The sequence below is a fragment of the Taudactylus pleione genome, unplaced genomic scaffold (genome assembly GCF_031769625.1).
Source record: "Taudactylus pleione unplaced genomic scaffold, aTauple2 ptg000488l, whole genome shotgun sequence".
Taxonomy (NCBI): domain Eukaryota; kingdom Metazoa; phylum Chordata; class Amphibia; order Anura; family Myobatrachidae; genus Taudactylus; species Taudactylus pleione.
Window position 1 is genome coordinate 178,450 of NW_028284890.1, and position 19,917 is coordinate 198,366.

The following is a 19,917-nucleotide window of genomic DNA, read 5'->3' on the forward strand; positions in this document are numbered from 1 at the left end:
CCGAATCTGTTCCCTAGCCATTTTGCCTCTTAACTTCTGAGCTAGCATTCTTCCCGCTCTCCATGAACATAACATCTCTGTTTCAATTTAAATATAGTCCTATGAACCTCCCCCAAAGCCAACACATTCCACTCTTCCTTAGCTTTAAGAAGTTAGCGATAGATTTTATTGTTAAGGGGGGAATTTTTATGTCTAGCATCTAGATCAGCTAGTTTTACTTCTAAGTCTGCCTGGGTTTTAATAGCTTCTTCCCTAAGTCTTGCTGCCGATTGGATTGCTGTAACTCTCGCCACCGCCTTTAGTGTGCACCAATGGTTAAATAATGAGGTGTCCTCTGGTTTATTGGTGTCCAAATATGTTGTAAGAGAATTAAGAATATTTTGTATAGCCTCTGAATTAGTCAACAAATGGTCACCTAGATGCAACGTTCTAGGGGGTGGTCTTGTGAGAATCCACATCCCAGTGTAAAACAAGAGCCGAGTGGACTGACCACGCTACAGGTAAAATGGTAGCCTTTCTAATTTCCCGTAAGGTCCATTTATCTGACAGTGCTAGGTCTATCCTCGAATAGGAGTGATGTACATGTGAGTAAAATGTATAATCCCTGGCCGTAGGATTCTTCACCCTCCAAACATCATATTCTAATAATATTCTATTAAACGCTTTAGAATGATGCTTGACCTGTTGGGGATGTAATTTACTAGTGGGTGTAGATTTATCTAGTGTTGGGTCTAGCACCATGTTAAAGTCCCCGACCAGTATAACTGGACCCTTGCAGCATTTTTGGAGGATGGAGCAGAATGTCCTACAGAATAAAGTTTGTTTAGCATTTGGGGCATATACCGTAGCTATTGTAACCACTCGATTTTCTAATTTCCCTATTAAAATAAGGTACAGGCCATTTGGGTCTGTAATTTGTTCATCTAACGTAAATTGACAGGAGGTGATCATAGTATGGCCACTCCAGCTTTTTTTTGCGGACCATTTGACATATAAGATTGGGGGTAATAAGAATTAAAGAATTTCGGAGGGGCTGAACTAATGAAGTGGGTTTCCTGAACCGCCACTATGTGTGCCTTATGTTTGTGGAAAAAGTGAAGGGCCAGTCGCCTCTTGTTGGGAGAGTTCAGCCCTTTAACATTTAAGGACAGTAAATTAACCATTGTGTCATGTTGAAATAACGATGTAGTGACCCATAGACTACAGTAAGTTGTACTAGATCTGCATATTTTGTACCATTTAAAAAAAAAAAAAAGCAAAATAGGAAACACAGATGTATAATAATAGCAGGAGAAAAAACAGAAACATAAAAAAGAGAACAAAACATATAGGGGGAAAAAACAGAATAGCACCATATAGGAGCTAGAAAGGACCACCTCCTAAGGCGGTACATATGAGAAAAGTAGGGGGTAGCGGCCACCCCCCACCACTCCAAATTACAACAAAGTTAAACTATATGTCAACATATAATTACCAATTATGGAATAGAATAAAGATAAAAGAGGAAATTTACAAACTGATCCGGCATTATCTTAATTTACTATATAGGTATTGGTATCAGATTAACAAGAACTGTGTTGCTTACAAGATGAGCAACAATTGAATCGTACAAATACTTTGTATAATGTCCACTTAGCTTATTATAGCAAGAGCCGGCATTATGTGCTCGGAACACGGCGTCTTTGTTTAAGACCAATCACGTTCAATCCGCGGGCTTTTGGATAATTTTGCTGAAATGTCCTCTGGAGTTTAAGAAACCAGGAGTTGGATACCATCATCTGGTGAAAAAACAACTGTGGTGGAACCGTTTTGACTATCAGCAGTTTAGTAGGAAAGTCCTACCGATATTCTCCTTCTGAAGAGCCCTTGTAACAAGATAGAATGATCTGCGTTTGGCTAGTGTAGGAGCAGATAGATCTCCAAAGGGTTGAAGATTACCCAGAAAAGACACGGAAGTTTCCGAGGGTCTAGCAGCTCGCAGGACAGCTTATTTTATGTGAAAGTAATGCATTCGCATAAGAGTGTCTCTGGGTGAGCTTTCCGGGGCACTTCTTGGTTTAGGTATGCGGTGGATGCGGTCTATCAGAAAATCAGTAATGGACACTGTAGGAAGTAGTTTCATAAACAGATTTGTGACATATTCCTTGAGATCTGTATATGATACTGATTCGGGAATACCTCGTATTTTGAAATTGTTACGTCGGGACCTATCTTCCATATCCCCGACTTTATCTCTCAGAGTGGTGACCTCTGTTTGGCGCTGCTTATGTAACGTTATAAGATCATTGTGTGATTTACTGTAACTACTTCTTAATTATTTTCTAAATGATCTGTCCGATCTCCTAAAATGTCCACTGACTGCTGACAGGACTGCAGTGCTGCTTTACATTCTGAGGAAATGTCCGACTTGAAGGAAGCCAGGAGAAGCTTCATGGAGTCCACCGTTAAGGATCTCCCCTGCTCATGACAGCGTTACTAGACGCAGCTATGTGCCTCTCAAGTTTAGTCCCCGGCTCCCTGCTGGTAGCTAGGCTGCAACCCGCAGGTTCGACTAAACGACCCCTGATTCCATGGTCTTCTGTAGTCGCTGCCGCTGGGTATGTGTGGGGACCTCTGGGGAAAAGGATGTGTTTCACTGGTCTCCATCTGGCGTTAATAGCCAGTTATCTCCGTGGCTGCCTGTTACAAGTGCCAGTTGCTAGGAGACCCAGACGTCAGAGGATGTCACATGTTTCCTCCTAGTGCTGCCTGATTGGCAGCTGATCCTATTTGAACTTTCTGGACTGTCACCGCCCTGTCAGCTATAGAGTTTTCATGTGAACTTTTGGTTATGCAACTTGCTTTCTGTGCATCCAGACTTCCAGTTATAATCAGTACATGCTGCGTGTACTCTGTTCACCGGCTTCTAGGTGACCCATGTTCCTCGGCTTCAGCCACATCGCTGTCTACTAGGCCCTGCAGGCTATCCAGCAATCATGTTTCAATACCTGTTTCAAGCATCACTGTCTACTAGGCTCTCCAGGCCATATAGCAATCCTTAGAGGTTTTTAGCATAATCATGGCCAAGGTTATGGGCCTACCCACCACATCCAGGTAACCTCTTTAGGGTAGGTCCCTAACATACTAGGGTTCAAATCCAGAGCGCAGGACACACCCAAATCGGCACAGCCGAGGCACCCCAGGGCATAGCCATAATGAAAAAAGTGAAATGTGAAGTAAGAAAGGTAAGAGCAGCTATGGCTGCATAGAAAGGTGAAAATACAAATATAATAAAAACAAACAGTAAAGTGTTAAAATAGTGCAAAAAAGAAAGAATGTGTTATAATGTGATGGCCTGGAGCAGACCAACCAAAGCAATCCAAGGGACCCACACCCCAAAAATCAACCCAAAGTTGCACTACAGTATATAACTTGTAGGACTTACCTAAAATTGTGCCTATTACTAGTTGTCAGGACAGCGACTGTTTCAGTACATAAAGATAGATTACTATTTCCAAAGTTCCTTTGTGGTCATTGGAGGAGCTATCCTGCTTGCTGGCATTCTTCACATACAGGGAATAGAGAGTTAAAGTGATCATCTGTTTCCAAGGTGTTGTCAGGTAGTGGGATCCCTAGATTGCTCATTATTTCAAACCTGATTCCATTTGGGTCACATGTTCTGAACGTCCTATGGATCACATACCTCTAGTATAAAGCCTGTTACTAACTGTGTCTCAGTGTCTGTGCAACGTTACTTTCAGGTCTTTCTTGGACTCCTGCCAGATCCCTGCTGGGCCTGTGGGTTGCTGTGGACTTTGCTATATCTCTGCCCATGTTCCGGTTAAACTTCTGATGCCAGTTACCAGCCGCACTACAGAACTCAGCATAGCCATTGCCTAAGTATTGCTTTTGCTCCATTGCTGTGGTTTCACCTTTTGCTGCACTATTTACTTTGCCTGTTGTCTCTCACTCCTGTGGACATCGAATCCATCTTCGTTACGGTTGTCAACTGCACTGTTACAGTTATCATCACCGCATTGTGGGGCTCAAGCCCATTCTGGATTCTAGTCACGCCGCAGGGCTCAACCCCGTTCTCGGTACCACACCGCTTCACAGGGCTCAACCCTGCTTCAACCTTCATTGCATCATGGGGCTCAACCCCGCTCCGGATTCTAGTCACACCGCAGGGCTCAACCCTGATCCGAAACCTCACCGCTTCACAGGGCTCAACCCTGCTTCAACCTCCGCATCACAGGGCTCAACCCTGCTCCGACCTCATCGCATCACAGGGCTCAACCCTGCTCCGACCTCATCGCATCACAGGGCTCAACCCTGCTCCAGATCTCCATCACTACAGGGTTCCACCCAGGTGAAGCTCCTCTATACCATCCTGAGGTGTTAGCCTCATACTGGACTCGGGGTTCCCTACCATATTAACTTTTCTGTGGTTAAAGACTATATGGGGGGTTTTCTCCTATATTCATTATTGCTTATGTGAACCTCAGTGTTGTTGAGACTTTGTGTGAGACGTTGCCATTATATTTCTCCTGTGAATAAATTCTATTTACTTTTATTCTGAGATTTCATGAAAAGGTCATTCCTAAAGCCACCCCAGTTTATTGTGCCTAGTAGGCCTGCCTCCTCCCAGGAGTCTCAAGTGTCGGCAGCCGTGACACTAGTGTGCATATACAATACCAGACTCCATGCTTTTAAACCAATAAGGGAGGGGCGCTAGTCCAGGCTGAAGGCGTCTCCTTTCCTTCAGGTGTGCAATAAAGTACATTAAATGGAGTATATAGGAAAGGTTCCTGGACTGCACAACCTGACTATATATATAATGGGAGGTGCTACCTGTTGAGACTTCTTGCAGGCACAGGAACAGACAAATCACAGGTGCACAACTCCAAATTACTGATTATATATAAATCCATTATTCAATAAAATTTTGCAATCAATAGTGGTTTTTAGCATAATCATGGCCAAGGTTATGGGCCTACCCACCATATCCAGGTAACCTCTTCAGGCTAGGACCCTAACATACTAGGGTTTAAATCCTGAGCGCAGGACACTATAAAATCAGCACAGCTGAGCCACCCCAGGGCGTCGCCATAATGAGAAAAGTGAAATGTGAAGTAAGAAAGGTAAGAGCAGCTATGGCTGCATGGAAAGGTGACAATACAAATTCCTCCTAGTGCTGCCTGATTGGCAGCTGATCCTATTTGAACTTCCTGGACTGTCGCCGCCCTGTCGGCTATAGAGTTTTCATGTGGAACTTTTGGTTATGCAACTTGCTTTCTGTGCATCCAGACTTCCAGTTATAATCAGTACATGCAGCGTGTACTCTGCTCACCGGCTTCTAAGTGACCAAAGTACCCCGAGTTCAAGCATCGCTGTCTACAGGGCCCTCCAGGCCATACAGCTTTCCTGCTTCTATACCACGTTCCAAGCATCGCTGTCTACTAGGCCCTCCAGCACTCCTGCTTCTACACCACGTTTCAAGCATCGCTGTCATCTAGGCCTTCTGGCCATTCAACAACTTTAGTTTGGGCTGTAAGTCTACAGTATATTCTATTGCCTGTCCTATGGTATCAGCTCCTTACTGCACCATTGACATGTTGTGTTTGTACTGGCCCTCCAGGTCCACCATATCATTTATAAAGTAAACTGCCATGATTTTAATATTCTGCTCGTGACTGTTCTTGGATGTGCCTCGTATCTCCAATACCTTCATCTTGGTCCTAGCAATTGTTAGGGGATTGTAACAGTATTAGAATATCAATATTTGGCAACTGCCTTGAGTGATATATTACTGTATAATCTCTCTGATGGCTTAGATATTACTATCCTTACCCACTGTCCCTGTAGTACCATAGACATAAATCTTTTATCCCTCTATAGAGTCACCACTTATACACGACTCACTCCGTACACTATCTCGATTTTTCAGTATATATATTTTTTTCTCATATTAAGGGTACACACCATTCATTGTCACAACACCATAGGCATCATACTTAGGTTTATATATGTACTGTTATATATATATATACACACACACACATTATAACTAGGGGTGAGCGGGTTCGGATTTCTGAAATCCGAACCCCCCCGATCCGAGTCCGATCCGAGTCAGGCTTGACTTTTCCCGCCTGACTCGGATCTGAAATCGAGGCAAAACGTCATCATCCCGCCTTCCGAGTCTCGCGGGTTTTGGATCCTATATAAGGTACCCGCGTCGGCGCCATTTTCTCACTCGGCTGTGGACAGTGAAGAGGGAGGGTGGGAGTTAGGGCTGTGTAGTGTAGTGTAGTGTAGTGCTGCTGTTGTCCACTACTTCAAAGTCCATAGGGGCTGGCTGTGTTGTGCTGTGCTGCTGTTGTTAATAGGGGCTGTGTCCACTACTTCAAAGTCCATAGGGGCTGGCTGGACTGTGTTGTGCAGTCAGTTCTCCATAGGGGCTGTGTCCACTCCAAAGTCCTGTGCAGTGTCCCAGTCCTAAAGGGGTGCTGTAGTGTTGTCCAGGGGGTGCTCTGTCCATCAGGGGTGCTCCCCCCAAGTGCTAAAAAAATAATATATTTTCTGTGTTTGTGAATTGTGTGCGCAGTAGCCGCACGTGCATCAACAAAGTAGTGCCAAGCGTGCGCCTGTGTCATAAGTAAAGGGCCGGCTGGCTTGACCGTTAAGGGTGCTGTAACCCCCGAAAGTACACTCCAGTCCAAACCAAAAAAAAAAATTATTTTCTGTGTTTGTGAATTGTGTGCGCAGTAGCCGCACGTGCTTCAACAAAGTAGTGCCAAGCGTGCGCCTGTGTCATAAGTAAAGGGCCGGCTGGCTTGACCGTTAAAGGGTGCTGTAACCCCCGAAAGTACACTCCAGTCCAAACCAAAAAAAAAATTATTTTCTGTGTTTGTGAATTGTGTGCGCAGTAGCCGCACGTGCATCAACAAAGTAGTGCCAAGCGTGCGCCTGTGTCATAAGTAAAGGGCCGGCTGGCTTGACCGTTAAGGGTGCTGTAACCCCCGAAAGTACACTCCAGTCCAAACCAAAAAAAAAAATTATTTTCTGTGTTTGTGAATTGTGTGCGCAGTAGCCGCACGTGCATCAACAAAGTAGTGCCAAGCGTGCGCCTGTGTCATAAGTAAAGGGCCGGCTGGCTTGACCGTTAAAGGGTGCTGTAACCCCCGAAAGTACACTCCAGTCCAAACCAAAAAAAAATTATTTTCTGTTTGTGAATTGTGTGCGCAGTAGCCGCACGTGCATCAACAAAGTAGTGCCAAGCGTACGCCTGTGTCATAAGTAAAGGGCCGGCTGGCTTGACCGTTAAGGGTGCTGTAACCCCCGAAAGTACACTCCAGTCCAAACCCAAAAAAAATTATTTTCTGTGTTTGTGAATTGTGTGCGCAGTAGCCGCACGTGCATCAACAAAGTAGTGCCAAGCGTGCGCCTGTGTCATAAGTAAAGGGCCGGCTGGCTTGACCGTTAAAGGGTGCTGTAACCCCCGAAAGTACACTCCAGTCCAAACCAAAAAAAAATTATTTTCTGTGTTTGTGAATTGTGTGCGCAGTAGCCGCACATGCATCAACAAAGTAGTGCCAAGCGTGCGCCTGTGTCATAAGTAAAGGGCCGGCTGGCTTGACCGTTAAAGGGTGCTGTAACCCACAAAGTACACTCCAGTCCAAACCAAAAAAAAAATTATTTTCTGTGTTTAGCCGCACGTATATATCAAATCGATATAACATAAATGGAGGACCAAACTTTCTCCGATAAAAATAAAATAGAGAAAGATCAAGAACCACTTCCTCCTAGTGCTGAAGCTGCTGCCACTAGTCATGACATAGACGATAACATGCCATCAACGTCGTCTGCCAAGGCCGATGCCCAATGTCATAGTAGAGGGCACATACAATCCCAAATGGCAAAGTTCAGGAAAATGACCTTGAAAAAGACATTTAAATCAGCTGAAGAGAAACGTAAACTTGCCAATATGCCATTTACGACACGGAGTGGCAAGGAACGGCTAAGGTCGATCCCTAGTATGTTCATGACTAGTGGTTCAGCTTCACATGACGATGGAAGCCCTCCTCCCACTAAAAAAATCAAAAGAGTTAAGCTGGCAAAAGCACAGCGAAGAACTGTGCTTTCTAAGAAGATATCACAAATCCCCAAGGAGAGTCCAAGTGTGGTGGTGGTTGCGATGCCTGACCTTCCCAGCACTGGACGGGAAGAGGTGGCTCTTTCCACCATTTGCACGCCCCCTGCAAGTGCTGAAAGGAGCACCCACAGTCCACTTGCTGATATGCAAATTGAAGATGTCACTGTTGAAGTACAACAGGATGAGGATACTGGTGTAGCTGGCGCTGAGGAGGAAGTTGGCGAGGAGGATTCTGATGGTGATGTGGTTTGTTTAAATCAGGCTCCGGGGGAGACAGTTGTTGTCCGTGGGATGAAAAAGCCCATCACGGTCATGCCTGGGCAGAAGACCAAACATTCCACCTCTTTGGTCTGGCAATATTTCTATCCAAATCCGGACAACAACTGTCTTGCCATATGTACCATATGTAAAGGTGAAATAAGTAGGGGTAGGGACGTCAACCACCTAGGAACATCCTCCCTTATACGGCACCTGCAGCGCGTTCATAAAAAGTTACTGTCAAGTTCAGAAACTTTGGCTCAGACCGTAAGCAGTCCAGGGACACCTAAATCCCGTTGTCCTGTTGTATCCAAGCGCCTGCAAACCACACCGTCAACTCCCTCCTCGTCAATTTCCTCCTTAGGATCGGAAGTAGTCCTGCAGGCCATATCACTGGCATGACTGACTCTCCTATCCGGGATTCCTCCGGAGGATCCTGCATTGCTACGCCTACTGCTGCCGCTGCTGCTGTTGCTGCTGCTGGGAGTCGTTCATCATCCCAGAGAGGAAGTAGGAACACCACTACTTTTACTAAACAATTGACCCTCCAACAGTCCTTAGCGAGGAGGATGAAGTACGACAGCAGTCATCCTGAAGCAAAACGTATAACTGAGGCCTTGACTGCTATGTTGGTGTTAGACGTGCGTCCGGTATCCGCCATTAGTGCAGTGGGATTTAGACAATTGATGGAGGTAGTGTGTCCCCGGTTCCAAATCCCGTCTAGATTCCACTTCACTAGGCAGGCGATACCGAGACTGTACAGAAACGTCAGAAAAAGTGTCCTCAGTGTCCTGAAAAATGCCGTTGTACACAATGTCCACTTAACCACGGACATGTGGACAAGTGGAACAGGGCAGACTAAGGACTATATGACTGTGACAGCCCACTGGGTAGATGTATCACCTTACGCAGCAACAGCAGCAACGTCACCAGTAGCAGCATCTCAGAAACGCCAGCTCGTTACAAGGCAGGCTACGCTGTGTATCACCGGTTTCAGTAAGAGGCACACCGCCGACAACCTCTTAGAGAAACTGAGGGAAATCATCGCCCAGTGGCTTACCCCACTTAGACTCTCCTGGGGATTTGTGATATCTGACAACGCCACCAATATTGTGCGGGCATTACATCTGGGCAAATTCCAGCACGTCCCATGTTTTGCTCACACAATAAACTTGGTGGTGCAGAATTTTCTGAAAAGCGACAGGGGCGTGCAGGAGACGCTTTGGGTGGCCCGAAAAATTTCTGGCCACTTTCGCCATTCAGCGACTGCGTGCCGAAGACTGGAGCGCCAGCAAACACTCTTGAACCTGCCCCGCCATCACCTGAAGCAAGAGGTTGTGACGCGGTGGAACTCAACCCTCTATATGCTTCAGAGGATGGAGGAGCAGCAAAAGGCCATACAAGCCTATACATCCACCTATGACATAGGCAAAGGAGGGGGTATGCACCTGACTCAAGCGCAGTGGAGAATGATTTCCGTGTTGTGCAAGGTTCTTCAGCCCTTCGAACTTGCCACACGTGAAGTCAGTTCAGACACAGCCAGCTTGAGTCAGGTCATTCCCCTCATCAGGCTTTTGCAGAAGCAGCTGGAGAAAGTGAAGGAGGAGCTAAGACGGAGCGATTCCGCTCGGCATGTGGGACTTGTGGATGAAGCCCTTCATTCGCTTTGCCAGGATTCCAGGGTGGTCAATCTGTTGAAATCAGACCACTACATTTTGGCCACCGTGCTCGATCCTAGGTTTAAAGCCTATGTGGTGTCTCTCTTTCCGGCCGACACAAGCCTGCAGAGGTGCAAAGACCTGCTGGTGAACACACTGTCAGCTGAAGCGGAACGTGACACGTCAACGGCTCCTTCTTCATTTTCTCCTGCAACTGGGGCTGCCAGGAAAAAACTTAGGTATCCTAAGCAACCCGCTGGCGGTGATGCAGGGCAGGCAGGACCAAGTTTGGACATCTGGTCCGGACTGAAGGACCTGGCAACAATTTCTGACATGTCTACTGTCACTGCATATGATACTGTCACCATTGACAGAATGGTGGAGGATTACATCGGTGACAGCATCCAAGTAGGCATGTCAGACAGTCCATACCTGTACTGGCAGGAAAAAGAGGCAATTTGGAGGCCCCTGTACAAACTGGCTCTATTTTACCTGAGTTGCCCCCCCTCCAGTGTGTACTCCGAAAGAGTGTTTAGTGCAGCCGGGAACCTTGTCAGCGAAAGGCATAGGAGGTTGCTTCCACAGAATGTGGAGAAGATGATGTTCATCAAAATGAATTATCAGCTCTTCCAGGGAGACCAGCCTCCAGAAGGTACAGAGGGACCTGTGGTGGTGGATTCAAGTGGGGACGAGTTAATACTTTGTGAGGATGAGGATGTACACACTGAAGAGGGTGAGGAATCGGTGGATGAGGAGGATGAGGATGACATCTTGCCTCCGTAGAGCCAGTTTGTGCAGGGACACATTAATTGCCAGCTTGTTTTGTGGGGGCCCAAACGAACCAATCATTTCAGCCACAGTTGTGTGGCAGACCCTGGCGCTGAAATGATTGATTTGTTAAAGTGTGCATGTCCTGTTTATACAACATAAGGGTGGGTGGGAGGGCCCAAGGACAATTCCATCTTGCACCTCTTTTTTTCTTTGCATTATGTACAGTTTGGGGCCTAGTTTTTCTAACTGCCATCCTGTCTGCCACTGCAGTGTCACTCCTAGATGGGTCACGTGTTTGTGCCGCCCACTCGTGTCGCTTAGCATAGTCATCCAGCTACCTCGGTGCAACCTTTTGGACATAAAAACACTATTGTGAGGTGTGAGGTGTTCAGAATAGACTGGAAATGAGTGGAAATTAAGGTTATTGAGGTTAATAATAGCATAGGAGCAGAAAAACCTACAAATTCTGTGATTTTAGCTGTTTTTATGCTTTTTTTCAAAAAAATACAGATCCAAAACACAAAACCCAGAACCCAAAACACGGAAGGGTGGTTTTGGCAAAACCAATCCAGATCCAAAACACGAAGAAAAATCCAGATCCAAAACCAAAACACAAAAAGTGGCCGGTGCACACCCCTAATTATAACATTGTTCCTACATTTTCACACATACATCGTATTTACAGATGTAATTATTGTACATAATAATGTTACACTTACACAACAATTTTATTATGATATGAGATTTTCACACTCACTTATCCACCTGAGGGTGTGCAGACAACACTTTCCTCCTTTTTATTTTTCACTTATGGTCCCTCTTTTCCCAGTAATCTCACCATTCATCAATGTGTCTCACCATTCATCAGTGTGTCTCACCATTCATCAGTGTCTCACCATTCACCAGTGTGTCTCACTGTGTCTCACCGTTCATCACTGTGTCTCACCGTTCATCACTGTGTCTCACCGTTCATCAGTGTGTCTCACCGTTCATCAGTGTGTCTCACCGTTCATCAGTGTGTCTCACCATTCATCAGTGTGTCTCACCATTCATCAATGTGTCTCACCATTCATCAATGTGTCTCACTGAGTCATCAGTGTGTCTCACCATTCACCAATGTGTCTCACCATTCATCAGTGCGTCTCACCATTCTTCAGTGCGTCTCACCATTCATCAGTGTGTCTCACCCATTCATCAGTGTGTCTCACCCAGTCATCAGTGTGTCTCACCCAGTCATCAGTGTGTCTCACCATTCATCAGGGTGTCTCACCATTCATCAATGTCTCACCAAGTCATCAGTGTGTCTCACCATTCATCAATGTCTCACCCAGTCATCAATGTGTCTCACCAGTCATCAGTGTGTCTCACCGAGTCATCAAATCATTTTTTGACCATTTATTCCTATTTACCACTGATTTTCATGCAATATTGTGATAGAGATTTACAGATACTTGTTATGTCCTCTTGACTGGACCAATTCTCTGTATAAATGCATGTCACACAGAGAGCAGCAGCTGCCTCCATGATGTCTGTAATTGGGGTAGCGTTATTTATAAAAAAAAAAAAAAAGAAAAATGTTTTTTTGGCGATACCTCTACACACTACCATATTTTTGGCAGAAGCTATTTTTCTTTATAAATAGCCAATAGCTATATTTTGTATAGCAGCCAACATAACTATTACATAATACTTAGTTTAATACATTAGACCAACCTTTCTACATAGTTGTCAGTACCATCTATTGATCCGCTCTAATTGGTGAGTAGTAGTGAGTGCTAAAGAGGGATTATCAGCCAATAGGGTTTAGTGTAAATCTATAATACATAGTATTTATCACCTTCCCCTGTGACGCTATCCAGACCTAATATTATTTACCCATTCATGGCAATAACAGTAACTTTCTATATGTGATTACTATAGGTTACAGTGAATGGTGAACTATAACAGCTGTGTGCTGACTGCACACACCCCTCATTTGCATATCCTATTAGACTCCTTTATAGATCAAGAGGTTCTCCCCCAATCAGGGCTCATGTAACATATCTTACTGATCTCCGGGGATTCCTGATTGGTCCATCCTGCAGATAAGAATGACAGTCAGGACAGATCTCCTGATACACACTGAGGAAGCGGTTCAGCGAAACGTCCGTCTGTGACTCAGTGGACACCGCCTGTACACGAGCAGGGTGTCCCGTACCAGGCAGCAGCAATAATTTTATTTTCTCTTACCTGCTCTCCACTTCACCACCGCTGGGCTACAGACCTGTGTTCCCGGCAACCTGCTCGGGTATCGCCTTCAGGTAGGTGTTTTGCTGGCACGGGTGTGAGCTGTGACCCTGCAATGTCCTTCACTGCCCCATTTAGCGATCCACCCGGCCTAGATCTTATCTCTTCTAAATGCCACTCACAGCGGTGTACCGCTCACATTCCCGTCGCTGCTTTATAGTACATAGGGAGCAGCAGCACGATTGTGACATTATTTCCCTTTATTCATACTTTATTGTCTAATCTACATTCTACACTTCCTGTTATTTCTTTGTGTTCTCTCGTTGGGTCGGTGATTTAGGAGATCCCTGTGCTGATTCAACAGAGTTCCCCTCTATCTACTTCATAAAAGCAGATGCCCTATAAAATTATTCACACCCTAGGACGATCCGAGGGTACGCTCACTCTCTATATAAATACATGCCACACCCTAGGACGGTCAGAGGATACGCTCACTCTGTGTATAAATACATGTCACACCCTAGGACGATCAAAGGGGAAGCTCACTCTGTATAAATGCATGTCACACCCTAGGGCGGTCAGAGGGTACGCTCACTCTCTGTATAAATGCATGTCACATCCTAGGGTGGTCAGAGGGCACGCTCACTCTGTATAAATACATGTCACACCCTAGGATGGTCAGAGGGTACACTCACTCTGTGTATAAATGCATGTCACACCCTAGGACGGTCAGAGGGTACACTCACTATGTGTATTAATGCATGTCACACCCTAGGACGATCAGAGGATACGCTCACTCTGTGTATAAATGATGTCACACCCTAGGACGATCAGAGGTTACGCTCACTCTGTGTATAAACGATGTCACACCCTAGGACGGTCAGAGGGTACGCTCACTCTGTATAAATACATGTCACACCCTAGGACGATCAAAGGGGAAGCTCACTCTGTATAAATGCATGTCACACCCTAGGGCGGTCAGAGGGTACGCTCACTCTCTGTATAAATGCATGTCACACCCTAGGGTGGTCAGAGGGTACACTCGCTCTCTGTATAAATACATGTCACACCCTAGGACGATCAGAGGTTACGCTCACTCTGTGTATAAATGATGTCACACCCTAGGACGATCAGAGGTTACGCTCACTCTGTGTATAAACGATGTCACACCCTAGGACGGTCAGAGGGTACGCTCACTCTGTATAAATACATGTCACACCCTAGGACGGTCAGAGGGTACGCTCACTCTGTGTATAAATACATGTCACACCCTAGGACGGTCAGAGGGTACGCTCACTCTCTGTATAAATGCATGTCACACCCTAGGACGGTCAGAGGGTACGCTCACTCTCTGTATAAATGCATGTCACACCCTAGGGTGGTCAGAGGGTACGCTCGCTCTCTGTATAAATACATGTCACACCCTAGGACGATCAGAGGTTACGCTCACTCTGTGTATAAACGATGTCACACCCTAGGACGGTCAGAGGGTACGCTCACTCTGTATAAATACATGTCACACCCTAGGACGATCAGAGGGTACGCTCACTCTGTGTATAAATACATGTCACACCCTAGGACGGTCAGAGGGTACGCTCACTCTCCGTATAAATGCATGTCACACCCTAGGACGGTCAGAGGGTACGCTCACTCTCCGTATAAATGCATGTCACACCCTAGGACGGTCAGAGGGTACGCTCACTCTGTGTATAAATACATGTCACACCCTAGGACGGTCAGAGGGTACGCTCACTCTGTGTATAAATACGTCACACCCTAGGACGGTCAGAGGGTACGCTCACTCTGTGTATAAATACATGTCACACCCTAGGACGGTCAGAGGGTACGCTCACTCTGTGTATAAATACGTCACACCCTAGGACGGTCAGAGGGTACGCTCACTATGTGTATAAATACATGTCACACCCTAGGACGGTCAGAGGGTACGCTCACTCTCCGTATAAATGCATGTCACACCCTAGGACGGTCAGAGGGTACGCTCACTCCGTATAAATACATGTCACACCCTAGGACGGTCAGAGGGTACGCTCACTATGTGTATAAATACATGTCACACCCTAGGACGGTCAGAGGGTACGCTCACTCTGTGTATAATACATGTCACACCCTAGGATGGTCAGAGGGTACACTCCCTCTGTGTATAATACATGTCACACCCTAGTACGGTCAGAGGGTACGCTCACTCTCCGTATAAATGCATGTCACACCCTAGGACGGTCAGAGGGTACGCTCACTATGTGTATAAATACATGTCACACCCTAGGACGGTCAGAGGGTACGCTCACTCTGTGTATAATACATGTCACACCCTAGGATGGTCAGAGGGTACACTCCCTCTGTGTATAATACATGTCACACCCTAGTACGGTCAGAGGGTACGCTCACTCTGTGTATAATACATGTCACACCCTAGGGTGGTCAGAGGGTACGCTCCCTCTGTGTATAAATACATGTCACACACAGAGCAGCAGGTGCCTTCTTCATATGTCTGTAATGGAGTATCTTTATTTTCACTTTTTTGGCGATACCTCTGTAGACTACCATATTTTTGGCAAAAACTATTCTCTATATATAACCAATAGCTATTTTTGTATAATAACCAACATAACTATTACATGATACATTAGACCAACCTTTCTATATCTTTTTCAGTAACATATATTAATCTGCTCTAATTGGTATATAAGTGTATATTATGTAGTTATACTGTATATAAGTGTATATTATGTAGTTATACTGTATATAAGTGTAAATGTAGTTATACTGTATATAAGTGTAAATGTAGTTATACTGTATATAAGTGTATATTATGTAGTTATACTGTATATAAGTGTATATTATGTAGTTATACTGTATATAAGTGTATATTATGTAGTTATACTGTATATAAGTGTATATTATGTAGTTACTGTATATAAGTGTAAATGTAGTTATACTGTATTTAAGTGTATATTATGTAGTTATACTGTATATAAGTGTATATGTAGTTATACTGTATATAAGTGTATATGTAGTTATACTGTATATTAGTGTATATGTAGTTATACTGTATATAAGTGTATATGTAGTTATACTGTATATAAGTGTATATGTAGTTATACTGTATATTAATGTATATGTAGTTATACTGTATATAAGTGTATATTATGTAGTTATACTGTATATAAGTGTATATTATGTAGTTATACTGTATATAAGTGTATATTATGTAGTTACTGTATATAAGTGTATATTATGTAGTTATACTGTATATAAGTGTATATTATGTAGTTATACTGTATATAAGTGTATATTATGTAGTTATACTGTATATAAGTGTATATTATGTAGTTATACTGTATATAAGTGTATATGTAGTTATACTGTATATAAGTGTATATGTAGTTATACTGTATATAAGTGTATATGTAGTTATACTGTATATAAGTGTATATGTAGTTATACTGTATATTAATGTATATGTAGTTATACTGTATATAAGTGTATATGTAGTTATACTGTATATAAGTGTATATGTAGTTATACTGTATATAAGTGTATATGTAGTTATACTGTATATAAGTGTTTATGTAGTTATACTGTATATAAGTGTTTATGTAGTTATACTGTATATAAGTGTAAATGTAGTTATACTGTATATAAGTGTATATGTAGTTATACTGCATATACGTGTATATGTAGTTATACTGTATATAAGTGTATATGTAGTTATACTGTATATAAGTGTATATGTAGTTATACTGTATATAAGTGTATATTATGTAGTTATACTGTATATAAGTGTATATTATGTAGTTATACTGTATACAAGTGTATATTATGTAGTTATTCTGTATACAAGTGTATATTATGTAGTTATACTGTATATAAGTGTATATGTAGTTATACTGTATATAAGTGTATATGTAGTTATACTGTATATAAGTGTATATTATGTAGTTATACTGTATATAAGTGTATATTATGTAGTTATACTGTATATAAGTGTATATTATGTAGTTATACTGTATATACGTGTATATGTAGTTATACTGTATATACGTGTATATGTAGTTATACTGTATATACGTGTATATGTAGTTATACTGTATATAAGTGTATATGTAGTTATACTGTATATAATGTATATGTAGTTATACTGTATATAAGTGTATATGTAGTTATACTGTATATAAGTGTATATGTAGTTATACTGTATATAGTGTATATGTAGTTATACTGTATATAAGTGTATATGTAGTTATACTGTATATAAGTGTATATGTAGTTATACTGTATATAATGTGTATATGTAGTTATACTGTATATAATGTATATGTAGTTATACTGTATATAAGTGTATATGTAGTTATACTGTATATAAGTGTATATGTAGTTATACTGTATATAAATGTATATGTAGTTATACTGTATATAAGTGTATATGTAGTTATACTGTATATAAGTGTATATGTAGTTACTGTATATAAGTGTATATGTAGTTATACTGTATATAAATGTATATGTAGTTATACTGTATATAAGTGTATATGTAGTTATACTGTATATAAGTGTATATGTAGTTATACTGTATATAATGTATATGTAGTTATACTGTATATAAGTGTATATGTAGTTATACTGTATATAAGTGTATATGTAGTTATACTGTATATAAATGTATATGTAGTTATACTGTATATAAGTGTATATGTAGTTATACTGTATATAAATGTATATGTAGTTATACTGTATATAAGTGTATATGTAGTTATACTGTATATAAATGTAGTTATACTGTATATAAGTGTATATGTAGTTATACTGTATATAAGTGTATATGTAGTTATACTGTATATAAGTGTATATGTAGTTATACTGTATATAAATGTATATGTAGTTACTGTATATAAGTGTTTATGTAGTTATACTGTATATAAATGTATATGTAGTTATACTGTATATAAATGTAGTTATACTGTATATAAATGTAGTTATACTGTATATAAGTGTATATGTAGTTATACTGTATATAAGTGTTTATGTAGTTATACTGTATATAAATGTATATGTAGTTATACTGTATATAAGTGTATATGTAGTTATACTGTATATAAATGTATATGTAGTTATACTGTATATAATGTATATGTAGTTATACTGTATATAAGTGTATATGTAGTTATACTGTATATAAGTGTATATGTAGTTATACTGTATATAAATGTATATGTAGTTATACTGTATATAAGTGTATATGTAGTTACTGTATATAAGTGTATATGTAGTTATACTGTATATAAATGTATATGTAGTTATACTGTATATAAGTGTATATGTAGTTATACTGTATATAAATGTAGTTATACTGTATATAAGTGTATATGTAGTTATACTGTATATAATGTATATGTAGTTATACTGTATATAAGTGTATATGTAGTTATACTGTATATAAGTGTATATGTAGTTATACTGTATATAAGTGTATATGTAGTTATACTGTATATAAATGTATATGTAGTTATACTGTATATAAGTGTATATGTAGTTATACTGTATATAAGTGTATATGTAGTTACTGTATATAAGTGTATATGTAGTTATACTGTATATAAGTGTATATGTAGTTATACTGTATATAAATGTATATGTAGTTATACTGTATATAAGTGTATATGTAGTTATACTGTATATAAATGTAGTTATACTGTATATAAGTGTATATGTAGTTATACTGTATATAATGTATATGTAGTTATACTGTATATAAGTGTATATGTAGTTATACTGTATATAAGTGTATATGTAGTTATACTGTATATAAATGTATATGTAGTTATACTGTATATAAGTGTATATGTAGTTATACTGTATATAAGTGTATATGTAGTTACTGTATATAAGTGTATATGTAGTTATACTGTATATAAGTGTATATGTAGTTATACTGTATATAAATGTAGTTATACTGTATATAAGTGTATATGTAGTTATACTGTATATAAATGTAGTTATACTGTATATAAGTGTATATGTAGTTATACTGTATATAAGTGTATATGTAGTTATACTGTATATAAATGTATATGTAGTTATACTGTATATAAATGTATATGTAGTTATACTGTATATAAGTGTATATGTAGTTATACTGTATATAAGTGTATATGTAGTTACTGTATATAAGTGTATATGTAGTTATACTGTATATAAATGTATATGTAGTTATACTGTATATAAGTGTATATGTAGTTATACTGTATATAAGTGTATATGTAGTTATACTGTATATAAATGTAGTTATACTGTATATAAGTGTATATGTAGTTATACTGTATATAATGTATATGTAGTTATACTGTATATAAGTGTATATGTAGTTATACTGTATATAAATGTAGTTATACTGTATATAAGTGTATATGTAGTTATACTGTATATAAGTGTATATGTAGTTATACTGTATATACGTGTATATGTAGTTATACTGTATATAATGTATATGTAGTTATACTGTATATAAGTGTATATGTAGTTATACTGTATATAAGTGTATATGTAGTTATACTGTATATAAGTGTATATGTAGTTATACTGTATATAAGTGTATGTGTAGTTATATGTTGGAGATAAGTAGTGAGTGCTAGACACTACATATTGCTCTATATTAGAAGACTATACCAGGTAACTCTATGTAAGCAATTACCAGGTATTATATATTGTCTTACTACGCATTATGGGCCTGATTCAGAGCCGGACGCTATTTGCGCTCGCTCGTTCAGAAAAAGGGGCCGGATATTTAAACTGAGCGCTCGCTCTTTGCGGTCTGTTGTCTCTATGTCTGAACGAGCGAACGAAACATGCGCTCGC

The 19,917-nt window shown here is 40.9% G+C and overlaps 1 protein-coding gene across 1 annotated transcript in view; it reads left to right on the top strand.

Annotated features, from left to right (window-relative positions):
* LOC148502609 (uncharacterized) overlaps positions 1-19,917 on the top strand; it is a 283,629-nt gene that overhangs the window by 96,586 nt on the left and 167,126 nt on the right. The window contains 1 exon segment of the mRNA XM_088449561.1: positions 1,647-1,827. Coding sequence (XP_088305687.1) covers positions 1,647-1,827 — 181 coding nt within the window.